The following is a 21,771-nucleotide window of genomic DNA, read 5'->3' as shown; positions in this document are numbered from 1 at the left end:
TCCAAGGTCAGTGGTTTTTTCAATGACATGGGAACACTGTTGCTATCATCCTAAATCTTTCTGCAGTGTCTATAGGTTGGTTAACAAAATCTCGTCTAAACATACCATATAGGCTACCGTAGTGCTTCTAACACATGAATGTACATTATTATAACGTAATTATTTTATGATTGGTGAGTTTGATTAAAGCATATTTAATGTCAAATAGGCCTATGTGTTATGATAGGAGACTACCACATACGGTGTTCCTCGTGATAAGCTATTTTAACAAATAGTACTCAATAATTCCAGTTTTCAACTGATCTGTGTTTTAAAATGAATTTTCCGAGACGGGGGTTGTCCGCACTTTTTGGTGAAACCATTGCACGAGCCCAGGGAGAACGCGCACCCCTCTCCCTTCCTCTCTCGATGCCAGCTGTTATGGTCATGTTACCAAGCGGATTCGAGACTCCGGTTCTAGCTCTTCTCATCTCCTTACAGTCATCCACTGACCCCCACTTCCTTCGCCTCGATCCAAAAACTCGGTGTACCAGTTAACGAGTGGTGGGGCCTGTAGCGGAGTGAGCCGGGTCAGTGTCACAAGACCGAGTTGACTAAGCGTGGCTGCAAACATTTTCCATGCCATCCTAAACGCTGTGTGATTTACTATGGTGTAGTGTGATCCATAGGGGAACATTAATTCCACTGCATTACAGAAAAGTACGAATATAGGCCTAATGAATTTTGTAAATTGGCGTATAATAAACCACTTGAAGCCTATTATTAGGAACGCAGGTATGACAGGACTGGGAAGAGTGCAGAATTTACATTGTGTAGCCTAATTAAATGCAGATTTCATAATTAAATAGCCACCTCAGAAATTAAGTAGACCTACAAATGATCAAACTGCATAGGCAATCCAAAGAGCAGCCTTTATGGAAGTGTGTAGGCATAACTACGGGGTAGTTCTAGGCATTATATCGATCCAACTATTTAACATTTTAAATGTAGGTTACACATGTACATTTCTATTGAAATCCCTGAAACCTGTTAATTAAACAAATGATGGCATATTACTGGTTTGCATTGGAGCCTAGAAGCAGTACATCATTCAATATTAGATACAAGAATAAACCAGGTAATCTTACTGCGCTTTCTCATGTTGGTAGTGAGAATGATCTAAATAGCATAGGACCTATATGGCCTGGGTAATGATCACAACATTTATTTTTTTAATACATGCGTCGTATTAAAAAAAACTAAACCAGTGGATCAGGCAGACGCTACATTAGACTACGGTAGGCCTAGGATTTTTCATTGTTGCAACGCCGATTACGCAAATGGAACTAGGCTGGATTGGAGGGCGTGCACGGACGTAACGGATTACGGAGACACAGCAGACGCAAGTGGAGAGAGGGAGGAGAATGGATAAGGGATATACGTAACTAGAACCTCAATTGTAGCAGCGAAGATAATATAGAACACACAGTAGGCTACATAAAGTAACATCAATATGCGGGACTAGGCTGGATAAGAGAATAGCCTATGGATTAAATAGCCTACCAAATTGGGTTGACCAATTGTATCACCTGCAATCAGTCTTTCAACGCTGTGTCCCTTGATACATTGTTTTTATTTTCAAGCAATAATTTTGGAAACATTTTGCGCTACGACTCATCGCCTCTGAGATCCTGCTATTTAAATATAGGCCTACATAAATGTTATATGATTTTTTGGGAAGGGGTTCACGATCTGCATCCAATCTTGTGGCAATGTCGAAAACACCGTGATCTTAACCGTGGCTAAACCGGTCGACATACATCATTGTAGTGGAGTTATCTGTGGCTTCCGTAGCTGCGGTACTGCCTGGGTTGAGAACTATTTCCAGCGATGTTCTCACAAATGCAAGTAAGTATTTCATAATGATTAACATTGTAAATCTGTGCACATATAGTTTACTGTATTACTTCTGAATAATTGGCTCGCACGGTTCCTCTATTCCGCAGCTGATTAACTTTGCGTGACAACGATAATGGTAACCGTGCGTTGCTGTAATAATAAACTACCAAATGCTTTGGCATGTGTGTTGTGTCTCTAGGACTTCGTGACTGATCCAATGAGCAAGACCCACCCCCTCTATAACCTATTGTATATAGCCTACCTGTACTGTCAGTCTTCAGCACAATTTGGTCAACTACAGATTCCCATAAAGTCTACAGCATGTATCAATCCAACCAGATTGGTATGAAATAGAACCAAACAAATGTATAAAGTAGCTTTACTTTAGCGATAGTGGATATGGTTTTTGGACTGCAATTGACTACTTCTGGTTTCTGGACTTTGCCTACCGCATAAAATTATTTTCTCCAGGTAAAGGCTAGTCCTGACCAATTGTCTTTGATGGCATACTGAGTGACAACCATAATTTGAACAGTCTGATGCTTTACACAGTCATGTTCAACACACATACAGTCCAGTTTCTCAACTGCTGTTGAGTTAGTAACCTACATTTAATCGGTGTTCAGAATGCAATTGAATATGCAATGGCGTCAGTTCAGCTAAACCTTGCGTATGGCAAAGCCTACTTTTACATTTTTGGTCTTGAGCCAGCCATTATATATATATACACTAGATGACTGACAGGGGGCACTGTTTTGAAGCCAACGCGCCTCCTTGGCACTCCCTCACCGTTGTAAAACCTATTTTGGAAGCTATAGAAATGCATTTATTAATGTCTACATTTATTTTTGCCACGTTTATTCTACCTAAATTCATACTTTTAAATTATATTGTGTGAGCTAAACATAAAAATGAAATAAAAAATATAGAAACATTCTCCTTAAAGTACACTTTTGGGAAAGTGTTACTGTCCCCACTACAACAACAACATACTTTAAAAACTTGTAATTTTGACACATATTTTTTTCTATTTTAATACTGTAGAATTCCACTCATTCCTATGGAGGACTGATTCTTCTGGGGAGTGCCAATATGACCTACCGGTGGCATAAAAGCCTCTTATTGCCCAATACATAGCATCAGCAATCCAGGGTTTATATACATAATTGTACACAACTGACACCCCTGGAATAGTCTCCCCACGAATGACCTGTGCAAATTATGGCCCTCCAGGACCTGATTGAGATTCCTGATCCAGTATCCCTACACATTGTAAACATAGTACTGGAACTGACCCTGTATATAGATAGTAAGCTTACTTACTTTATCATCTTCTTCTTATTATTATTATTTTTATATCTTGTTTTTTTCTACCTTGTTATTTTTAGTATTACATTGTTATTGATTACTGCATTGTTGGGGTTAGAGCTTGCAAGAATGGTATTTCACTGTGTCTGATGCAGCCGTTTTCAATATCAAATCATTTCTGGGTAACAATGAAGTACCTTACTGTGATTGTTTTCTTTTTTTTACCATTTTTATTTTAAAACAAAAATATTTTTAGCTGAGAGCAATTTCTCAAACAACAATTTTGCTAGGACTGTCTGGGAATTGTTTTGAGTGGGGAGGGGGAAATTGAAAACGAGCTGTTATTGGCAGAGGTTTGGAACTCTTTCTTATTGGTCTATTAACTAATTTATCCCATGGTGACGTCACCGTGGAAGGCCAAAACTCCCTTTCACCAAAACAGGCTGGAATTTCAGGTGGTCTTTTCAAACAGCTCTCACACTAAAGGACATTATAATTTTCACAATTTCACAGTATTATTCCAACCTCCTATTGTGGAAATATAGTGCATTCAGAAAATATTCAGACCCCGTCCCTTTTCCACATTTTGTTACTTTACAGCCGTATCCTAAAATGGATTAAATAAAAATATTGCTTCATCAATCTACACACAATACCCCATAATGACAAAGCGAAAACATGTTTTTCAAAATTTTAGCAAATAAAAAAAGAATACAAAATTTAAATCAAGTTTACATAAGTATTCAAACCCTTTCCAATGAGACTTGAAATTGAGCTCACGTTCATACTATTTCCACCGATCATCCTTGAGATGTTTATATAACTTGATTGGAGTCCAACTTTTGTAAATTCAAGTGATTGGACATGACTTACAGTTGATGTCGGAAGTTTACATACACCTTAGCCAAAGACATTTAAACTCAGTTTTTCACAATTACTAACATTTAATTATAGTAAAAATTCCCTGTCTTAGGTCAGTTAGGATCACCACTTTATTTTAAGAATGTGAAATGTCAGAATAATAATAGAGAGAATTATTTATTTCAGCTTTTATTTCTTTCATCACATTCCCAGTGGGTCAGAAGTTTACATACACTCAATTAGTATTTGATAGCATTGCCTTTAAATTGTTTAACTTGTGTCAAACATTTCGGGTGGCCTTCCACAAGCTTCCCACAATAAATTGGGTGAATTTTGGCCCATTCCTCCTGACAGAGCTGGAGTAACTGAGTCAGGTTTGTAGTAGAGGTCGACCGATTAATCGGAATGGCCGATTAATTAGGGCCGATTTCAAGTTTACATAACAATCGGTAATCGTCATTTTTGGACACTGATCATGGCCGATTACATTGCACTCCACGAGGAGACTGCGTGGCAGGCTGACTACCTGTTATGTGAGTGCAGCAAGGAGCCAAGGTAAGGTGCTAGCTAGCATTAAACATATCTTATAAAAAACAATCAATCTTAACATAATCATTAGTTAACTACACATGGTTGATGATATTACTAGTTTATCTAGTTTGTCCTGCGTTGCATATAATCGATGCGGAGCCTGGTCATTTATCATTGAATCACAGCCTACTTCGCCAAACGGGTGATTTAACAAGCACATTCGCGAAAAAACACCTACTTGCACCAATGTGTACCTAACCATAAACATCAACGCCTTTCTTAAAATCAATACACAAGTATATATTTTTAAACCTGCATATTTTGTTAATATTGCCTACTAACATGAATTTCATTTAACTAGGGAAATTGTGTCACTTCTCTTGCGTTCTGTGCAACAGAGTCAGGGTATATGCAGCAGTTTGGGCCGCCTGGCTCGTTGCGAACCGTGAAGACTATTTCTTCCTAACAAAGACAGCCAACTTCGCCAAACGGGGGATAATTTAACAAAAGCGCATTTGCGAAAAAAGCACAATCGTTGCATGAATGTACCTAACCATAAACATCAATGCCTTTCTTAAAATCAATACACAGAAGTATATATTTTTAAACCTGCATATTTAGTTAAAAGAAATTCATCTTAGCAGTCAATATTAAACTAGGGAAATTGTGTCACTTCTCTTGCGTTCATTGCACGCAGAGTCAGGGTATATGCAACAGTTTGGGCCGCCTGGCTCGTTGCGAAGTAATTTGCCAGAATGTTACGTAATTATGACATAACATTGAAGGTTGTGCAATGTAACAGGAATATTTAGACTTACGGATGCCACCCGTTAGATAAAATACGGAACGGTTCTGTATTTCACTGAAAGAATAAACGTTTTATTTTCAAAATGATTGTTTCCGGATTTGACCATATTAATGACCTAAGGCTCGTATTTCTGCGTGTTATCATGTTATAATTAAGTCTATGATTTGATATTTGATAGAGCAGTCTGACTGAGCGGTGGTAGGCAGCAGCAGGCTCGTAAGCATTCATTCAAACAGCACTTTCGTGCGTTTGCCAGCAGCTCTTCGCAATGCTTCAAGCATTGCGCTGTTTATGACTTCAAGCCTATCAACTCCCGAGATTAGGCTGGTGTAATCGATGTAAAATGGCTAGCTAGTTAGCGGGGTGCGCGCTAATAGTGTTTCAAACGTCACTCCCTCTGAGACTTGGAGTAGTTGTTCCCCTTGTCTGCAAGGGTCGCGGCTTTTGTGGAGCGATGGGTAACGATGCTTCGAGGGTGGCTGTTGTCGATGTGTTCCTGGTTCGAGCCCAGGTAGGGGTGAGGAGAGGGACGGAAGCTATACTGTTACACTGGCAATACAAAAGTGCCTATAAGAACATCCAATAGTCAAAGGTATATGAAATACAAATGGTATAGAGAGAAATAGTCCTATAATTCCTATAATAACCTCAACTTAAAACTTCTTACCTGGGAATATTGAAGACTCATGTTAAAAGGAACCACCAGCTTTCATATGTTCTCATGTTCTGAGCAAGGAACTTAAACGTTAGCTTTTTTACATGGCACATGTTGCACTTATACTTTCTTCTCCAACACCTTGTTTTTGCATTATTTAAACCAAATTGAACATGTTTCATTATTTATTTGAGGCTAAATTGATTTGATTGATGTATTATATTAAGTTAAAATAAAAGTTTTCATTCATAATTGTTGTAATTGTCATTATTACTAATAAATGAATAAATCATTTATTTTTTATTTTTTAATCAGACGATTAATCGGTGTCGGCTTTTTTGGTCCTCCAATAATCGGTATCGGTATTGGCGTTGAAAAATCATAATCGGTCGATTTCTAGTTTGTAGGTCTCCTTGCTCGCACACACTTTTTCAGTTCTGCCCACATATTTTCTATGGGATTGAGGTCAGGGCTTTGTGATGGCCACTCCAATACCTTGACTTTGTTGTCCTTAAGCCATTTTACCACAACTTTGGAAGTATGCTTGGGGTTAATTTTCCCATGATGTCAAGCAAAGAGGCACTGAGTTTGAAGGTAGGCCTTGAAATACATCCACAGGTACACCTCCAATTGACTCAAATTATGTCAATTAGCCTATCAGAAGCTTCTAAGGCCATGACATAATTTTCTGGAATTTTCCAAGCTGTTTAAAGGCAGTCAACTTAGTGTATGTAAACTTCTGACCCACTGAAATTGTGATACAGTGAAATAATCTGTCTGTAAACAACTGTTGAAAAAATGACTTGCGTCATGCACACAGTAGATGTCCTAACCGACTTGCCAAAACTATAGTTTGTTAACAAGAAACTTGTGGAGAAGTTGAAAAACTGACTCCAACCTAAGTGTACAGTCATGGCCAAAAGTTTGAGAATGACACAAATATAAATTTTCACAAAGTTTGCTGCTTCAGTCTCTTTAGATATTTTTGTCAGATGTTACTATGGAATACTGAAGTATAATTACAAGCATTTCATAAGTGTCAAAGCCTTGTATTGACAATTACATGAAGTTGATGCAAAGAGTCAATATTTTTAGTGTTGACCCTTCTTTTTCAAGACCTCTGCAATCCGCCCTGGCATGCTGCCAATTAAATTCTTGGCCACATCCTGACTGATGGCAGCCCATTCTTGCATAATCAATGCTTGGAGTTTGTCAGAACTTGTGGTTTTTGTTTGTCCACACGCCTCTTAAGGATTGACCACAAGTTCTCAATGGGATTAAGGTCTGGGGAGTTTCCTGGCCATGGACCCGAAATATCGATGTTTTGTTCCCTGAGCCACTTAGTTATCACTTTTGCCTTATGGCAAGGTGCTCCATCATGCTGGAAAAGGCATTGTTCGTCACCAAACTGTTCCTGGATGGTTGGAAGAAGTTGCTCTCAGAGGATGTGTTGGTACCATTCTTTATTCATGGCTGTGTTCTTAGGCAAAATTGTGAGTGAGCCCACTCCCTTGGCTGAGAAGCAACCCCACACATGAATGGTCTCAGGATGCTTTACTGTTGGCATGACACAGGACTGATGGTAGTGCTCACCTTGTCTTCTCCGGATAAGCTTTTTTCTGGATGCCCCAAACAATCGGAAAGGGGAAATGACTTTACCCCAGTCCTCAGCAGTCCAATCCCTGTACCTTTTGCAGAATATCAGTCTGTCCCCAATGTTTTTCCTGGAGAGAAGTGGCTTCTTTGCTGCCCTTCTTGACACCAGGCCATCCTGGGTGGGGGTGATCACCTGGGGGTGATCGAGGGTGCCCCGATCTCGCAGCTGAATCAACTTTAGGAGACGGTCCTGGCACTTGCTGGACTTTATTGGGCGCCCTGAAGCCTTCTTCACAACAATTGAACCGCTCTCCTTTAAGTTCTTTATGATCCGATAAATGGTTGATTTAGGTGCAATCTTACTGGCAGCAATATCCTTGCCTGTGAAGCCCTTTTTGTGCAAAGCAATGATGTCAGCACATGTTTCCTTGCAGGTAACCATGGTTGACAGAGGAAGAACAATGATTCCAAGCACCACCCTCCTTTAGAAGCATCCAGTCTGTTATTCGAACTCAATCAGCATGACAGAGTGATCTCCAGAGAATCACTGACATGATGTCAGCTGGTCCTTTTGTGGCAGGGCTGAAATGCGGTGGAAATGTTTTTGGGGTTTCAGTTCATTTGCACGGGAAAGAGGGACTTTGCAATTAATTGAAATTCATCTAATCACTCTTCATAACATTCTGGAGTATATGCAAATTGCCATCATACAAACTGAGGCAGCAGATTTTGTGAAAATTAATATTTGTGTCATTCTCAAAACCTTTGGCCACGACTGTATGTAAACTCCTGACTTCAACTGTATATAGACACACCTATATAAGGTTCCTCAGTTGACAGTGCATGTCAGAGCAAAAACCAAGTCATGAGGTCGAAGGAATTGTCTGTAGAGCTCCGCGACAGGATTGTGTCGAGGCACAGATCTGGGGAAGGGTACCAAAAAATGTCTTCAGCGTTGAAGGTCCCCAAGAACACAGTCGCCTCCATCATTCTTAAATGGAAGAAGTTTGGAACCACCAAGACTCTTCCTAAAGCTGGCTGCCCGGCCAAACTGAGCATTCTGGGGAGAAGGGTCTTGGTCAGGGAGGTGACCAAGAACCCGATGGTCCCTCTGACAGAGCTCTAGAGTTCCTCTGTGGAGAAGAGAAAACCTTCCAGAAGGACAACCATCTCTGCAGCACTCCACCAATCAGGCCTTTATGGTAGAGTGGCCAGACGGAACCCACTCCTCAGTAAAAGACACATGCCAGCCTGCTTGGAGTTTGCCAAAAGGCACGTAAAGGACTCTCAGACCATGAGAAACAAGATTCTCTCGTCTGATAAAATCAAGATTGAACTCTTTGGCCTCAATGCCAGCGTCACATCTGGAGGAAACCTAGCACCATTGGGCGGCGCACAATTGTCCCAGCGTCGTCCGGGTTTGGCCGGTGTAGGCCGTCATTGTAAATAAGAATTTGTACTTAACTGACTTGCCTAGTTAAATAAAGGCTACATTTAAAAAATTTAAAAATCCCAACGGTGAAGCATGGTGGTGGCAGCATCATGCTGTGGGGATGTTTTTCAGTGGCAGGGACTGGGAGATTAGTCAGGATCGAGGGAAAGATGAACGGAGCAAAGTACAGAGAGATCCTTAATGAAAACCACTCCAGAGCACTCAGGACCTGACTGGGGCAAAGGTTCACATTCCAACAGGACAACAACCCTAAGCACACAGCCAAGACAACGCAGGAGTGGCTTCGGGACAAGTCTCCGAGTGTCCTTGAGTGGCCCAGCCAAAGCCCGGACTTGAACCTGATCTAACAAAAACTAATACCAGACAAAGGAAGTAGAGACAGAAGGGTCTTTTGATGATGCTGTTGACATTGTGTTTGAAGTGTCAACTGTCAAGATAGATTTACTGTGCTCAGAGCTCATTCAAAGCCTTTTTAACCTTTTCATAATGTACTAGATGAGCTATAATCATGCAGAACTTGTGTTAGTAAACAGATGACGCTATCTAGAAACTGTTTTAGACTTGTTATTTGTCTGTCGGGTAAACTGGATAGTTTTAAAGCTTCACTTTAGATTAAACTAGTGTGATGCGTGTGAACAATAGTTATGGCATTGTGTCATATCCCAAAGACAAGTATTTTTTTTACCTCAAATATGAAAATGTTATACTTAGACATGTAAATCAGAGATATTTTATAATTATATATTTTACCCAGTAATATACCCATTTTGTCATCTTATCCCCTAACATTTCTTCCAATATTTGTTTTGCCCCCTTCTCTCAAAACTTTGAATTATCACCCAATGTAAGCCTTGTGTGTGTGTGTGTGTGTGTGCATGTGTGTGAGAGGCAGAATTGCAGTTACTCTATCTGTCCTTCAAGCTTTCCTGTGACTTTGACCTTTGGAATGTGTTAGAGGGTGTGAGTAAGGGGGAGGGGTGGTTGGGTGTAGTGTGCAGAAACATGTGCTTGAGTGCTTGTATGGTAATGAGAAAAGGCTACTGCAATGAGCTAAATTGTGCCTGTGAGAAAGTCAAAGCAATGGTTTCGACTTCTGTCAGCAATTTAAACCAAATGGTGTTGATGAAGAGAACAGGACAAAGTGTATGATACAGTCACTCAGTTATACCTTACTATTTGGTTTAGAGATAAGGAGTAGCTTAGTAGTTTTACAAAGCTTTTCACAAATCTCTGTAACTCTCTTTCTCCAACACACACTTTCTTGGCTAAACATTTCCATACCCTAATAAGCTTGAAACACCTAGACAGAGTGCTTAAAATACGATTGAGTCCTCTATGACAAGGATGAATGCTAGCATCTCCAGGCTTATGTTGGATAAAGCAACATTTATGTATAGTGTTGGAGTTAAGATTTAGAAAATATAAAGTCAGAATTGGGAGACCAAGAGTTAATGTGTTATGTCCTTGTCCTGTGATACACTCTTCAGGACACATGAACATGCACATAATAAGACATGGCGTGAGGAGAAATCAGTAAATGTTTTGTTTGCCTTCTTAGGTTTCCTAATAATTGGACTGTTCTACCCAGACCATTGCCACAATTCTAAACCAATAGAAAGTGAGTGGGGTTACCAGCAGAAGAGACCAATAAGGCTTTCCTGCAGCACAACACACAGGTAATTGCTTTTTCTATGGCCTTTAATCAAATCTGAACCACCAATAATTATGGATGTAAAATAGCCAGTGATCTAAATATTGCTGTTGTGAAGTTGTATGCTGAAACTATTTTGAAGATATGGTCAAACTGATTGATTTTAAGCACTAAGATAAAGCGTTGGCCTATACACTCTCAGCCTGTGGATAAACTTCATAAAAGTTTGAGGAGTTGAATTATTTCACAGATCAGAAGGTAAAGTGTTTTATTTTTTCCCCCTGCCTTTTGTCATATGCAGCGAACTGTAGTAGCCACTACCCCATTACTGTGTCACCCTTGTCTGTCATTGAAATATTATTAGCTACTTCCTATCATGCAAGAGACCTCCCATCTCCCAATCCTGTCTGAAAACCAACATTTGAATTCGACACGTTTTTAGAAGTGTTATAGCGCGTTAGCTACGTTGTGTATCCTGTCAACACAAACGCCCGTGATAATATCGCCGAGGGCAACCAGATACTTGGGGAACTCAAGGTACCTTGAGGGAGTTGGCTAGTTAGTTTGGTAACTAACTAGCTAGCTAGCTAGAAGTAAGTTGATGTCACCTGATGAGGAAAGCCAACACATAATAATGGCATGCTAGCTAGCTACTGCCTGGTTATTTTCTTTAGCATTTAAACTTGTGATTAACTAACTTTAGCTACCTAGCTGTTAACTAACGTAAATGTACGTTTTCCATTCAGCTAAATACCTGAACATCCACACAGATCTTAATAGTTCATATTTGCCGAAAGGCTAGTTGTCTTGAGGATGTACAAACGCCACACATGGAACTTCAAACAACGTCCTCTCTGGACAGCTTTAAAAATAAAATAAATAAAAAATATGTTTGATGTCCTCTGTGCCCATATGAATAAACCCTATGATGTAACTGGAATGATGAGATAGATGTTCTTCTTTTATGTTTTTGTTTTATTATTTCACTGCCATACTGTGTTCGATCTTATATAGCCATCTTGTCTCAAGAGGACCACAATGGAAATAAGTCCCAGACTTTATTGTGTGTTATCCTCGATGATTTTATTCATGTGCATGTATGGCTTTTAAGTTTTATGTGTGTTTGTTTTTTAAAATGGTCGAATTAATAAACTAAACTAACGGCTAACTGTGATAACTAGCTGTAACGTTAGCTAATTGTATAGCCAAATTCCTCATAAATTCTAGCAACATAATAGGGATGTGGCATTAATTTTCTTATTATCCTCACTCTTTCCTTTACCTGCTCGGTGGCATTCATTTTGTTATTGTCCTCACTCTTTCCTTTATCTGCTCAACCTGCCTCTTTCACAATCTCACGAATGGCTTCAAGTACATTCAAATAGCTAGCAAATGCATTGCTGCTAACACCTTTAGCTTGCTACCTAGCTAACTCTTACGTACACATTTCTCTTACGTACACAAATGCCGGGGCGTGAAGACTTCCCGGCATTTGTCAGATCAGTTACATGTCTGTTTTGGCACTTCAAGTCTAAGACATGTTAATTTGTGAAGTCTGGAAAGTATTTTTATCTGTAGCTAGGGATCATCATTATCAGACAATGTTAATTATTGAATATCTTCACAAATGATGGGGAATTAATACATGGAAAATAAATTGTCATCCATGCCAAATGTGGGAGCTACAACAGCCGTACAATCTTTACACTGTAGTAGGGTGGAGTAGTAATATAAACGTTGACATGTTATGTAAAGGCGTAAAGATTACAGGCCAGAGTGTACAGCGTTTGAGAAGCATTGGGCCACTGAACCAACAGAAGTACTATGTCCCACATTTCACCACCTGCTGAGTTGTGGAAAGCAGGAGTCGGGGTAAACCCAGTGGCCTACAGTCTAGAGTTCAGACAGAAATTCCCCGTTTCACACTATCCCTGTCTGTGTGCTGTCATAATCCCAGAATCTCTGTATTTGAAGTTACATTTTTACATTGCATTTTGAAAGTGTTCTCTTTCTTTAATTGTTCAGATGATTAAGTGAATTGTACAATCGCCCTTGCAGAGGTGTCATCATTCAATAGAACACAGAACTGCCTCTGATGCTATCTCTAGGTTCTGGTGGGACATAATGGAGAGTCGTCCATCTCCTTACTGGGAATTCCTTATGTGGGTTTCATCAAGGGATTGCTGCTCTTCTGCTGTGGATTAATTACCTTAATCTGGAGAGGGCAGAGTAGGTTGGAGCTGGGATTATCGTCTCTCGCACAGCACTTAGCACAAACATACAGTACTCCCACACGCACGCACAAACACTCTCACTTGCCCTTCACTCCCCATTCTCTGTCTCTTCAAAATATCCCATTATTATTATGTCAGATTATGCTTTGCTGGTTTGCAGCAGCCATTTTTCTTATAGGCTACTTGTTGTTGCGCAGTATATCTATTTATTTATAGGGCGGCAGTGGCATGTCAGTTAAGAACAAATTCTTATTTACAATGACGGCCTAGTAACAGTGGGTTAACTGCCTCGTTCAGGGGAAGAACAACAGATTTCGACCTTGTCAGCTCGGGGATTCGATCTAGCAACCTTTCGGTTACTGGCCCAACACTCTAACCACTAGGCTATCTGCCAGGATTGATGATTGTCCTGGTTGTCTAGAGGGGTCTATTGATACTAAAATGTAATGAAAGGGTGGCACATTAGAAGTGGGTGTGTGACAGTCTAATACCTCTGTCTCACTTTTTTCCCTCCCTCCCCCTCCCATCTCTCTCCCTCCATCTGCAGTGATCATGTCTTCCAGGGAGCGTCGGTCAGACCTGTACATCAAGGCAGAGCCCAGCAGTCCAGAGGGAGGTGGTGGGGGCCGGGCCAGCCCAGGGGGAGCCTCCTCAGACTCCTCCCAGAGTGGTGGAGGTGGAAATAGAAGAGACGGGGTTGGGCGCTACTCACCCCCTCTGTACACCCCAGCCCTGCGCTGCCACTTCAAGGAGGAGGGTGGGGATGGGGCGGAGGAGGGATCCACAGGTAGCGGAGGAGGGAGGTGCAAGTATGCCCTGAGCACGCTACCTAAGAGACTGTGTTTAGTATGTGGAGACGTAGCCTCTGGCTACCACTACGGTGTAGCCTCGTGTGAAGCCTGCAAGGCCTTTTTCAAGAGAACCATCCAGGGTAAGGATGCTTGTGGGGGTGAAGTTGAGTGTGTGTCAGTATAAGGATTGAAATGGGGTAGACCTTGATTGCTTTGACAAAAGTCTCATATCGCTGTTGTTTCTTCCTTCTCGTCTCTCCGTCCTTCTTTCCACCTCCTTGCCTTACCTAAGGTAACATTGAATATAGCTGTCCGGCGTCAAACGAATGTGAGATCACCAAGAGGCGCAGAAAGGCTTGCCAGGCGTGCCGCTTCACCAAGTGCCTCAAAGTGGGCATGCTGAAAGAGGGTGAGCGTATGATCCAGAGCCCTTAACTAGTGGACCGGTCTGGTCTGGAGGCACTGTTTGATGCCGTGTGACAAGTAGTTATTTGATTAAGATCTGCCTCTTTATCTCCATACTTCTCCAAGCAAAGGGAGCTTGTTTGTCTCTCTTTCTCTCTCCCCTACTCTCTTTATCACGCTCTCTTCATTGTTGCGGTGTTGTGTGTCGCAGGAGTCCGTCTGGACCGAGTCAGAGGTGGGAGGCAGAAGTATAAAAGACGTCCAGAGATGGAGAGCGCAACCTATCAGAGTGCCCCTTTACCGCTTAGGAAGGAAGGAGAGAAAGGTAAGGAAGGGACTGAGAAGACCTTGTCAGTGTCTTGAAAGAACACAACTGTGGGCCTCCCGAGTGGCGCAGTGGTCTAGGGTACTGCATCGCAGTGCTAGCTGTGCCACTAGAGATTCTGGGTTCAAGTCCAGGCTCTGTTGCAGCCAGCTGCGACCGGGAGACCAATGGGGTGGCGCACAATTGGCCCAGCGTCGTCTGGGTTAGGGGAGGGTTTGGCCGGCAGGGATGTCCTTGTCCCATCACACACTAGCGACTCCTGTGTTGGGCTGGGTGTAGTGCACGCTGACACGGCTGCCAGGTGTATGGTGTTTCCTCTGACACATTGGTGTGGCTGGCTTCCTTGTTAAGTGGGCATTGTGTCAGGAAGCAGTGTGTCTTGGTTGGGTTCTGTTTCGGAAGATGCACAGCTATTGACCTTCGCCTCTCCCGAGTCCGTACGGGAGTTGCAGCAATGAGACAAGACTGTAACTATAAATTGGATGCCACATAATTGGGGAGAAAAAGGGGCAAAAAGAAAGAACACAACTGTGCAGGCAAGTTTTCTAAAGAGCCCTCATTTCCCAACAGAACCATTATATTAACAAAATATATTTTGTTTTATGGTAAATGTAGCTGTTGTGCCATAATGCTTGCTTTCTGTGTGTGTGACCCAGGATCCTCCAACATCATTGTGTCCCACCTCCTGGTGGCAGAGCCAGAGAAACTGTTTGCCATGCCTGACCCCCTGCAGCCTGATACGGCTCAGCGCACACTAACCACCCTCTGTGACCTCGCCGACCGCGAACTGGTCGTCATCATTGGCTGGGCCAAACACATCCCCGGTAAGGGGGGCAGGGAAGAGGGGTGGGTGGGGGAGGGAGATTGGCATGGGAAGAGAATGGAGGAGTGTAGGAATGTAGTATGGGTCTACGGTGAAATAAGTTGGTTGGAACTAGCCCTCAGCACTTATCAGTAGCCCTGCAGTGGTTCACTATGTCTTATTCAGGGACTAGAATGCTGTCTCTTTGTATCAGCTGTCTGCCTAGTGATTGAGCAGTCAGTCTGCTCTAACCCTAACCCTCCCTCCCCTTCGTGTGTCCACCCTTGCAGGCTTCCTGTCGCTGTCCCTGGCAGACCAGATGTCGGTGCTGCAGTCGGTGTGGCTGGAGGTGCTGGTGCTGGGTGTGGCCTTCCGCTCCCTAGGCTGTGAGGATGAGGTAGTGTTCGCAGAGGACTTTGTCCTTGATGAGGAGATGTCTCGCGTGGCTGGACTGACAGAGCTCAACGCAGCCGTCAGCCAGCTGGCCCGACGCTTCCGCTTCCTGCAGCTGGACCGGGAGGAGTTTGTCATGCTCAAAGCCATTGCACTCACCAACTCAGGTAAACTAGCTATACAGAAGTATAATCATAGAATATCCATCCAATCAGCATTATGTGGAGTGACAATACATGAAAATGTGATGAAAGCAGTAGGTGAGACTGAAATATCGAACCCTCCATATGTACAATTAGTTACTAATATGACAACATTCTTTATTTGAAGCACTACTCTACTTCAGTTTCATTTAGCAGATTGGTCCAAACAGTTTATTTCAAAGAAAATACACCCAACAAAAATCAGCGCAGACAGATTAGTAAAGATTTGTAATAACTCCAGCCCTGAGGGACTGACAGACGATTACTGTAAACAGCAAATTCACCCCCATGGTCTGCTTAGCGCACAAAGGCACTTAAAAAAAAAATATTTGTCATGTTATGGACCAGTGCGTCCTATTACTTAATCACCTACGTTTACTGCCAAACACAATCTTACAAAACCCTCTGTCCAAAAGGAAGCTTTTAGAAATAGACAGTCTGACCATGCTCCCCCTCTCCGCTGCCAGACTCTGTGTACATAGAGGACATGGAGGCGGTGCAGAAGCTGAGGGACCTCCTCCACCAGACCCTGTTGGAGATGGAGTGCCAGCGACGCCCCGAGGACCCCCAGCGGGCGGGGCGTCTCCTCTTCACCCTCCCCCTCCTCCGCCAGACGGCTGGTCGCGCCCTCACCACCTTCTATAGCATCAAGACCCGAGGCGGCGTGCCCATGCACAAACTCTTCCTAGAGATGCTGGAAGCCATGATGGACTCGCCCTAGAGAGAAGGGAGGAAAGCCAAGGAAAGAGGATGCAAGGGCATGAGGAGAGACGGGGAATCTGCAAAGAGTGAATGGCTGGCTGGTGTGAATGGAGATGTTTTTATTCAATTTTGATAATGAAGAATGTGGAGATTATCTCTGGATAGTTTTTTTTATCATCGCCTCTTCAGAGATTCAACTGTGTTTAAAAACAGAGAAAACCCATATACATGTATTAGATCTCCTCTGTGGAGGTTGATGGTGGAATATAACTCCTTAATACATGACCGCCAAACTTTGTTGAAAGACTCCAAGACTCGGTCAGTTCAAATATGGGAATAAACTACAGCCAATCAATCTGAATGCCAGAATCATATTAGATGCCCACTATCCCTAACCTTCAGATGATAAACCATTGAAGGACTGCAGTGAGATGTCTAAGACCAGACTGTAACCTTGTGGCTTAGACTTTATTGCGAACGATGCAAGATCTCCCTCCACACAAAAGCCATACTAAAATACCAGACAAAGAAATAGCCATTGACAAAGACTGCAGTATGGGGTCAGACCAACATGCACCCATAAGAGTATTGTTAGGTTTGTCTACATACACAGTCTTACAATTCATTCATATGAATTACTTGCAATATGTTTTTAAGCAATACAATACTTTACACACAATTAATGGCAAGAAAAATAATAGTTGTGACTCGTATGGCAATGACTGGCTATACATATAGGCTTAGGTGGCCAGGTGGGTGTGGAAAAACTGCTTTATAAAAGGCTGTGCAATTGATTATTAGTCCAAGAAAAGGGAGTATTATGATTGTCAACAAAATGTTGACGTGTCTCTTTACTTGGAAGTTGTTAGATTTTATTTATACTGTAAGTAGACTCAATAGGTACACAAAAAACGGAATACTGCTCAAGTAGTTGTGTGCGAGACAGAAGGGAAGGTTTACTGCAGTGTTGGCACCACACTGAAGCAATGAAGGTGCAGCAACATCGGTGGGGAAAGCGACAGTTCTACTTTTTGGAATAATTGATTCTCCAGATCTCTTCGCTAGTTCTCTTTAACCCGTCTGATTCAGATGGAATGTGCTGCTTAAAACCGTTAGTTTGATTAACTGAATTTGCCATTATTAGTGATCAAATTGACTTGGGGCTAAAATTAGGAATTTAAACTGTTATATTTTACATGTTGTGCCAGCGGAACAGATTGCTGCAGCTCTTGCAGCCGCTGAAAGACTGAAGAAAGGGACCTCTGTTGTTTTGACCTGGAGGTCCTCGTACTGTATATGATCTTTGAACTGCAAGATTGTTGGTGCCCAAATGGGGCATTGAATGCAACACATTCAGCCTCATATGGGAAGCTACAGCCCAGTCTGACTGATACCATAGTTTTAATCCTTTTCAAACCCACTGAGCACACACTGGTTGAATCAATGTTGTTTCCACGTAATTTCAATGAAACAACATTGAACCAACGTGGAATAGACGTATTACTAGAAATAACTGAAAACCGTTATGATTCACTGTTAAAGAAAACGTTTGAACATGCCAATGAGAGCTGAAGCCTGTAAATATGGGAGATGGTCCCTGACATGAATGATGGAATAGATTAGACTCGTTGCCACTGTTAATTGAAATTCATGCTTGAGTATCTGGATTTTCCACCGTAGTTTTTTCTTTCTTGGATTTTAAGGCTATCTTGCATTTCAATTGTTACACTTGGCCTCAGGTTTGGTACTGAAATAAAGCAATCCATTGAGAATGTTGTGATTGTTATGTATTTAAATGGATTTTAGGATGAATTTTTTTCTTCTGACAATGCATTGAATCTGTGAACAAAACCATGTTCTTTAGAAATTGTTACACCGTTACTGAATTGACATACTCCCCTCTTAAGGACCACACCTACATTATCTGTCAGAGATTTTGCAGTCTGTAAACTCTCCCAAACAAATGTTCTAGGTTTATAATGTACCCGTTCATTTCTGTTCTTCACGGCTGTGGATGTTTGCATTTGACGTTTTTGATTTGTGACTATTTTAATTCTGTTTTTTTTCTTCAATTGAACAGTAGCATTAGGTGACAATTGGCTCAACTCTGTTCTATATCTTGCGGTCTGATTTGTGCTTTGTTCTATCATTATTTGTACATTTTGTTTCTCAAAGGCGACTTGGAATTTTTGAAAATGTGTAAACAAACATGGATGCCTGGGTCCAGTTTAAGAAAGTTGTAAAACATGTAAATGTTTGTGTCAATAATAACTAATATAATAATACAAAGGTAGTGTTTTCAGAAGGATACGCATTATGTAATGTCACTTTGTCTGTCATATATAGGTACGGTTCGGGGGGGCATTTAGAGTATCACAATTTAGAGGATGTAAAATCATTGGTGGTTGTTGTAAAATGAGCAATACAAGAAATTACCAAAACTCTGTTTCACATTTCCTTGTATAGTCACAATGTAAATTAAACATAAACAGTAATAATAATAAGAATAACGACAATTAATAGTAGTACTAAAGCTTATAACATGGAAAAGTTCAAATCAATATTTGTATTTAAAAAATACTGTATTTAAAATATTAAATTCTATTTTTTACTCAATTTGCTGATATTTGTTGATACTCATTTTATCTTTTGTGTGGGTTTAAGTCAAATGGCTGTGAATGTCTGTGTGTGTGTGTATGTACTGTTTTTCAGTAAGCTACAATGGTTATTTTGATGTGACTGTCTAAACAAAATTTTCATAATTAAATTACTATGAAGAAAAGACAAATGCTACACTGAATTAAACAAGGGATAGATTCAAATATTGTAGGTGCTTTGTGTTTTGTAATAAATTAACACACACCATCACATTTCATTGGTCTCGTACGTCTTCTGTCATGATTTGTTTGTTAGAATGTTTGTCTGTCTGCTGCTGTCATGTTATAAACTGTTTCCTGTCCTGCTCACCAAAGTTCATGAGTCAGATATAAACACAGAGATCCTCTTAAATTAGTTATAATATGCAATTCTATGGATTGTGCCTTCAGAAAGTATTCATACCCCCTTGATTTATTCTACTTTTGGTTGTGGTACAGCCTGAATTCAAAATGGATTACATTCTACACACAATACCTCATAAGTAAATGTTTTTCGAAATGTTTGTGAATTTGAAAATGAAATACAGAAATATAACACCCCTGAGTCAATACTTTGTAGAAGCATCTTTTTCAGTGATTACAGTTGTGAGTCTTTCTGGGTAAGTCTCAGACTTTTCCACATCTAGATTGTGTTATGTTTGGGGCAAATCCAATACATCACATCACTGAGTACCACTCTCCATATGTGAATTCACCTTTCAGCAGGATAATAACCTAAAACACAAAGCCAAATCTACACTGGAGTTGCTTAGTAAGAAAACAGTGAACATTCCTGAGTGGCCGAGTTACAGTTTTGACTTAAATCTATTTTAAAATCTATGGAAAAACCTGAAAATGGTTGTCTGGCAATGATCAATAACCAATTTGACAGAGTTTGAAGAATTTTGAAAATAATAAATGGGCAATTGTTGCACATTACAGTTGTGGAACGCTCTTAGATACCCTGACTCACAGCTGTAATCACTGCCAAAGGTGCTTCTACAAAGTATTGACTCAATGTGAATACTTATTTAATTAAATATTTCTGTATTGTCAATCAATTTGAAAAATCTAAAAACATGTTTTCACTGTCATTATGGGGCATTGTGTGTAGATGGGTGAGAAAAAAAAATATTTTATCCATTTTGAATGTGTAATAAGTCAAGGGGTGCACCTAAGTTCAATTTTGAGTCTCATAGCAAGGGTCTGAATACTTATGTAAATAAGATAATTCAGTTTTATTTTATTTGATAAATTAACCAAAATTTCCAAAAACCTGTTTTTGCTTTGTCATTATGAGGTATTGTGTGTTGATTAATGAGGATTTTTTATTTATTTAATCAATTCTAGAATAAGGCTGTAGCACAAAAAAATGTGGAATAAGTCAAGGGGTATGAATACTTTCTGAAGACACATTTGGAAACTGTTCAGAACCCTTGACTTTTTCAACATTTTGTTACTTTACTACCTTATTCTAAAATTGATTAAATTTCGTTTTTTTCTCATCAACCTACACACAATAACCCATAATGACAAAGCAAAAACAGGTTTTTAGAAATGTTTGCAAATGTATTAAAAATGAAAAACTGAAATAATTATTCATCCCCTTTACTCAGTACTTTGTTGATGCACCTTTGGCAGTGATTACAGCCTCGAGTCTTCCTGGGTATGATGCTACAAGCTTGGCACACCTGTATTTGGAGAGTTTTTCCCATTCTTCTCTGCAGATCCTCTCAAGCTCTGTCAGGTTGGACGGGGAGCGTCGCTCACAACTATTTTCAGGTCAACTATCTATTTTCAGGTCTGTCCAGAGATGTTTGATCGGTTTCAAGTTCAGGCTCTGTCTGGGCCAATCAAGGACATTCGGAGACTTGTCCCGAAGCCACACCTGCGTTGTCTTGGCTGTGTGCTTCAGGTTGTTTTCCTGTTGGAAGGTCAACCTTCGCCCCAGTCTGAGGTCCTGAGCGCTCTGGAGCAGGTTTTCATCAAGGATCTCTCTGTACTTGGCTTCGTTCATCTTGCCATCAATCCTGACTAGTCTCCCAGTCCCTTCCAATGAAAAATATCCCCACAGCATGATGCTGCCGCCACCATGCTTCATCGTAGGGATGGTAACAGGTTTCCTCCAGATGTGACGCTTGGCATTCAGGCAAAGGAGTTCAATCTTGGTTTCAGCAGACCAGAGAATCTTGTTTCTCATGGGCTGAGAGTCCTTTAGTTGCCTTTCGGCAAACTCCAAGCGGCTGTCATGTGCCTTTTACTGAGGAGTGGCTTCCGTCTGGCCACTCTACCATAAAGGCCTGATTGGTGGAGTGCTGCAGAGATGGTTGTCCTTCTGGAAGGTTCTCCCATCTCCACAGAAAAACTCTGGAGCTCTGTCACAGAGTGACCATCGGGTTTTGGTCACCTCCCTGACCAAGGCCCTTCTCCCCTGATTGCTCAGTTTGGCCGGGCAGCCAGCACTAGGAAGAATGTTGGTGGTTCCAAACTTCTTCCATTAAATAATAATGGAGGCCACTGTGTTGTGTTCTTGGGGACC

General features: G+C 41.1%; 1 protein-coding gene across 5 annotated transcripts; it reads left to right on the top strand.

Annotated features, from left to right (window-relative positions):
- Positions 1-1,389: 1,389 nt before the first annotated feature.
- LOC111950681 (steroid hormone receptor ERR1) lies at positions 1,390-19,802 on the top strand. Of its 5 annotated transcripts, XM_023968468.2 has the most exons (8): positions 1,391-1,887; positions 10,649-10,766; positions 13,523-13,906; positions 14,059-14,175; positions 14,383-14,496; positions 15,153-15,320; positions 15,589-15,858; positions 16,362-19,802. In XM_023968468.2, the coding sequence occupies exons 3-8, from the start codon at positions 13,528-13,530 to the stop codon at positions 16,613-16,615; spliced, it is 1,302 nt and encodes a 433-aa protein (XP_023824236.1). In that variant the 5' UTR covers positions 1,391-1,887; positions 10,649-10,766; positions 13,523-13,527; the 3' UTR covers positions 16,616-19,802. The 5 variants fall into 5 exon arrangements, with proteins under 5 accessions (XP_023824234.1, XP_023824236.1, XP_023824237.1 ...); XM_023968466.2 differs by lacking the exon at positions 10,649-10,766 and having other exon boundaries at positions 1,390-1,887; XM_023968469.2 differs by lacking the exons at positions 1,391-1,887; positions 10,649-10,766 and adding an exon at positions 10,987-11,278.
- The last annotated feature ends 1,969 nt before the right edge of the window (positions 19,803-21,771 follow it).

This window comes from Salvelinus sp. IW2-2015, linkage group LG23, assembly GCF_002910315.2.
Source record: "Salvelinus sp. IW2-2015 linkage group LG23, ASM291031v2, whole genome shotgun sequence".
Classification (NCBI taxonomy): Eukaryota; Metazoa; Chordata; class Actinopteri; order Salmoniformes; family Salmonidae; genus Salvelinus; species Salvelinus sp. IW2-2015.
Note: the sequence above shows the minus strand (reverse complement) of the source record. Positions and strands in the feature narration are given on the sequence as shown.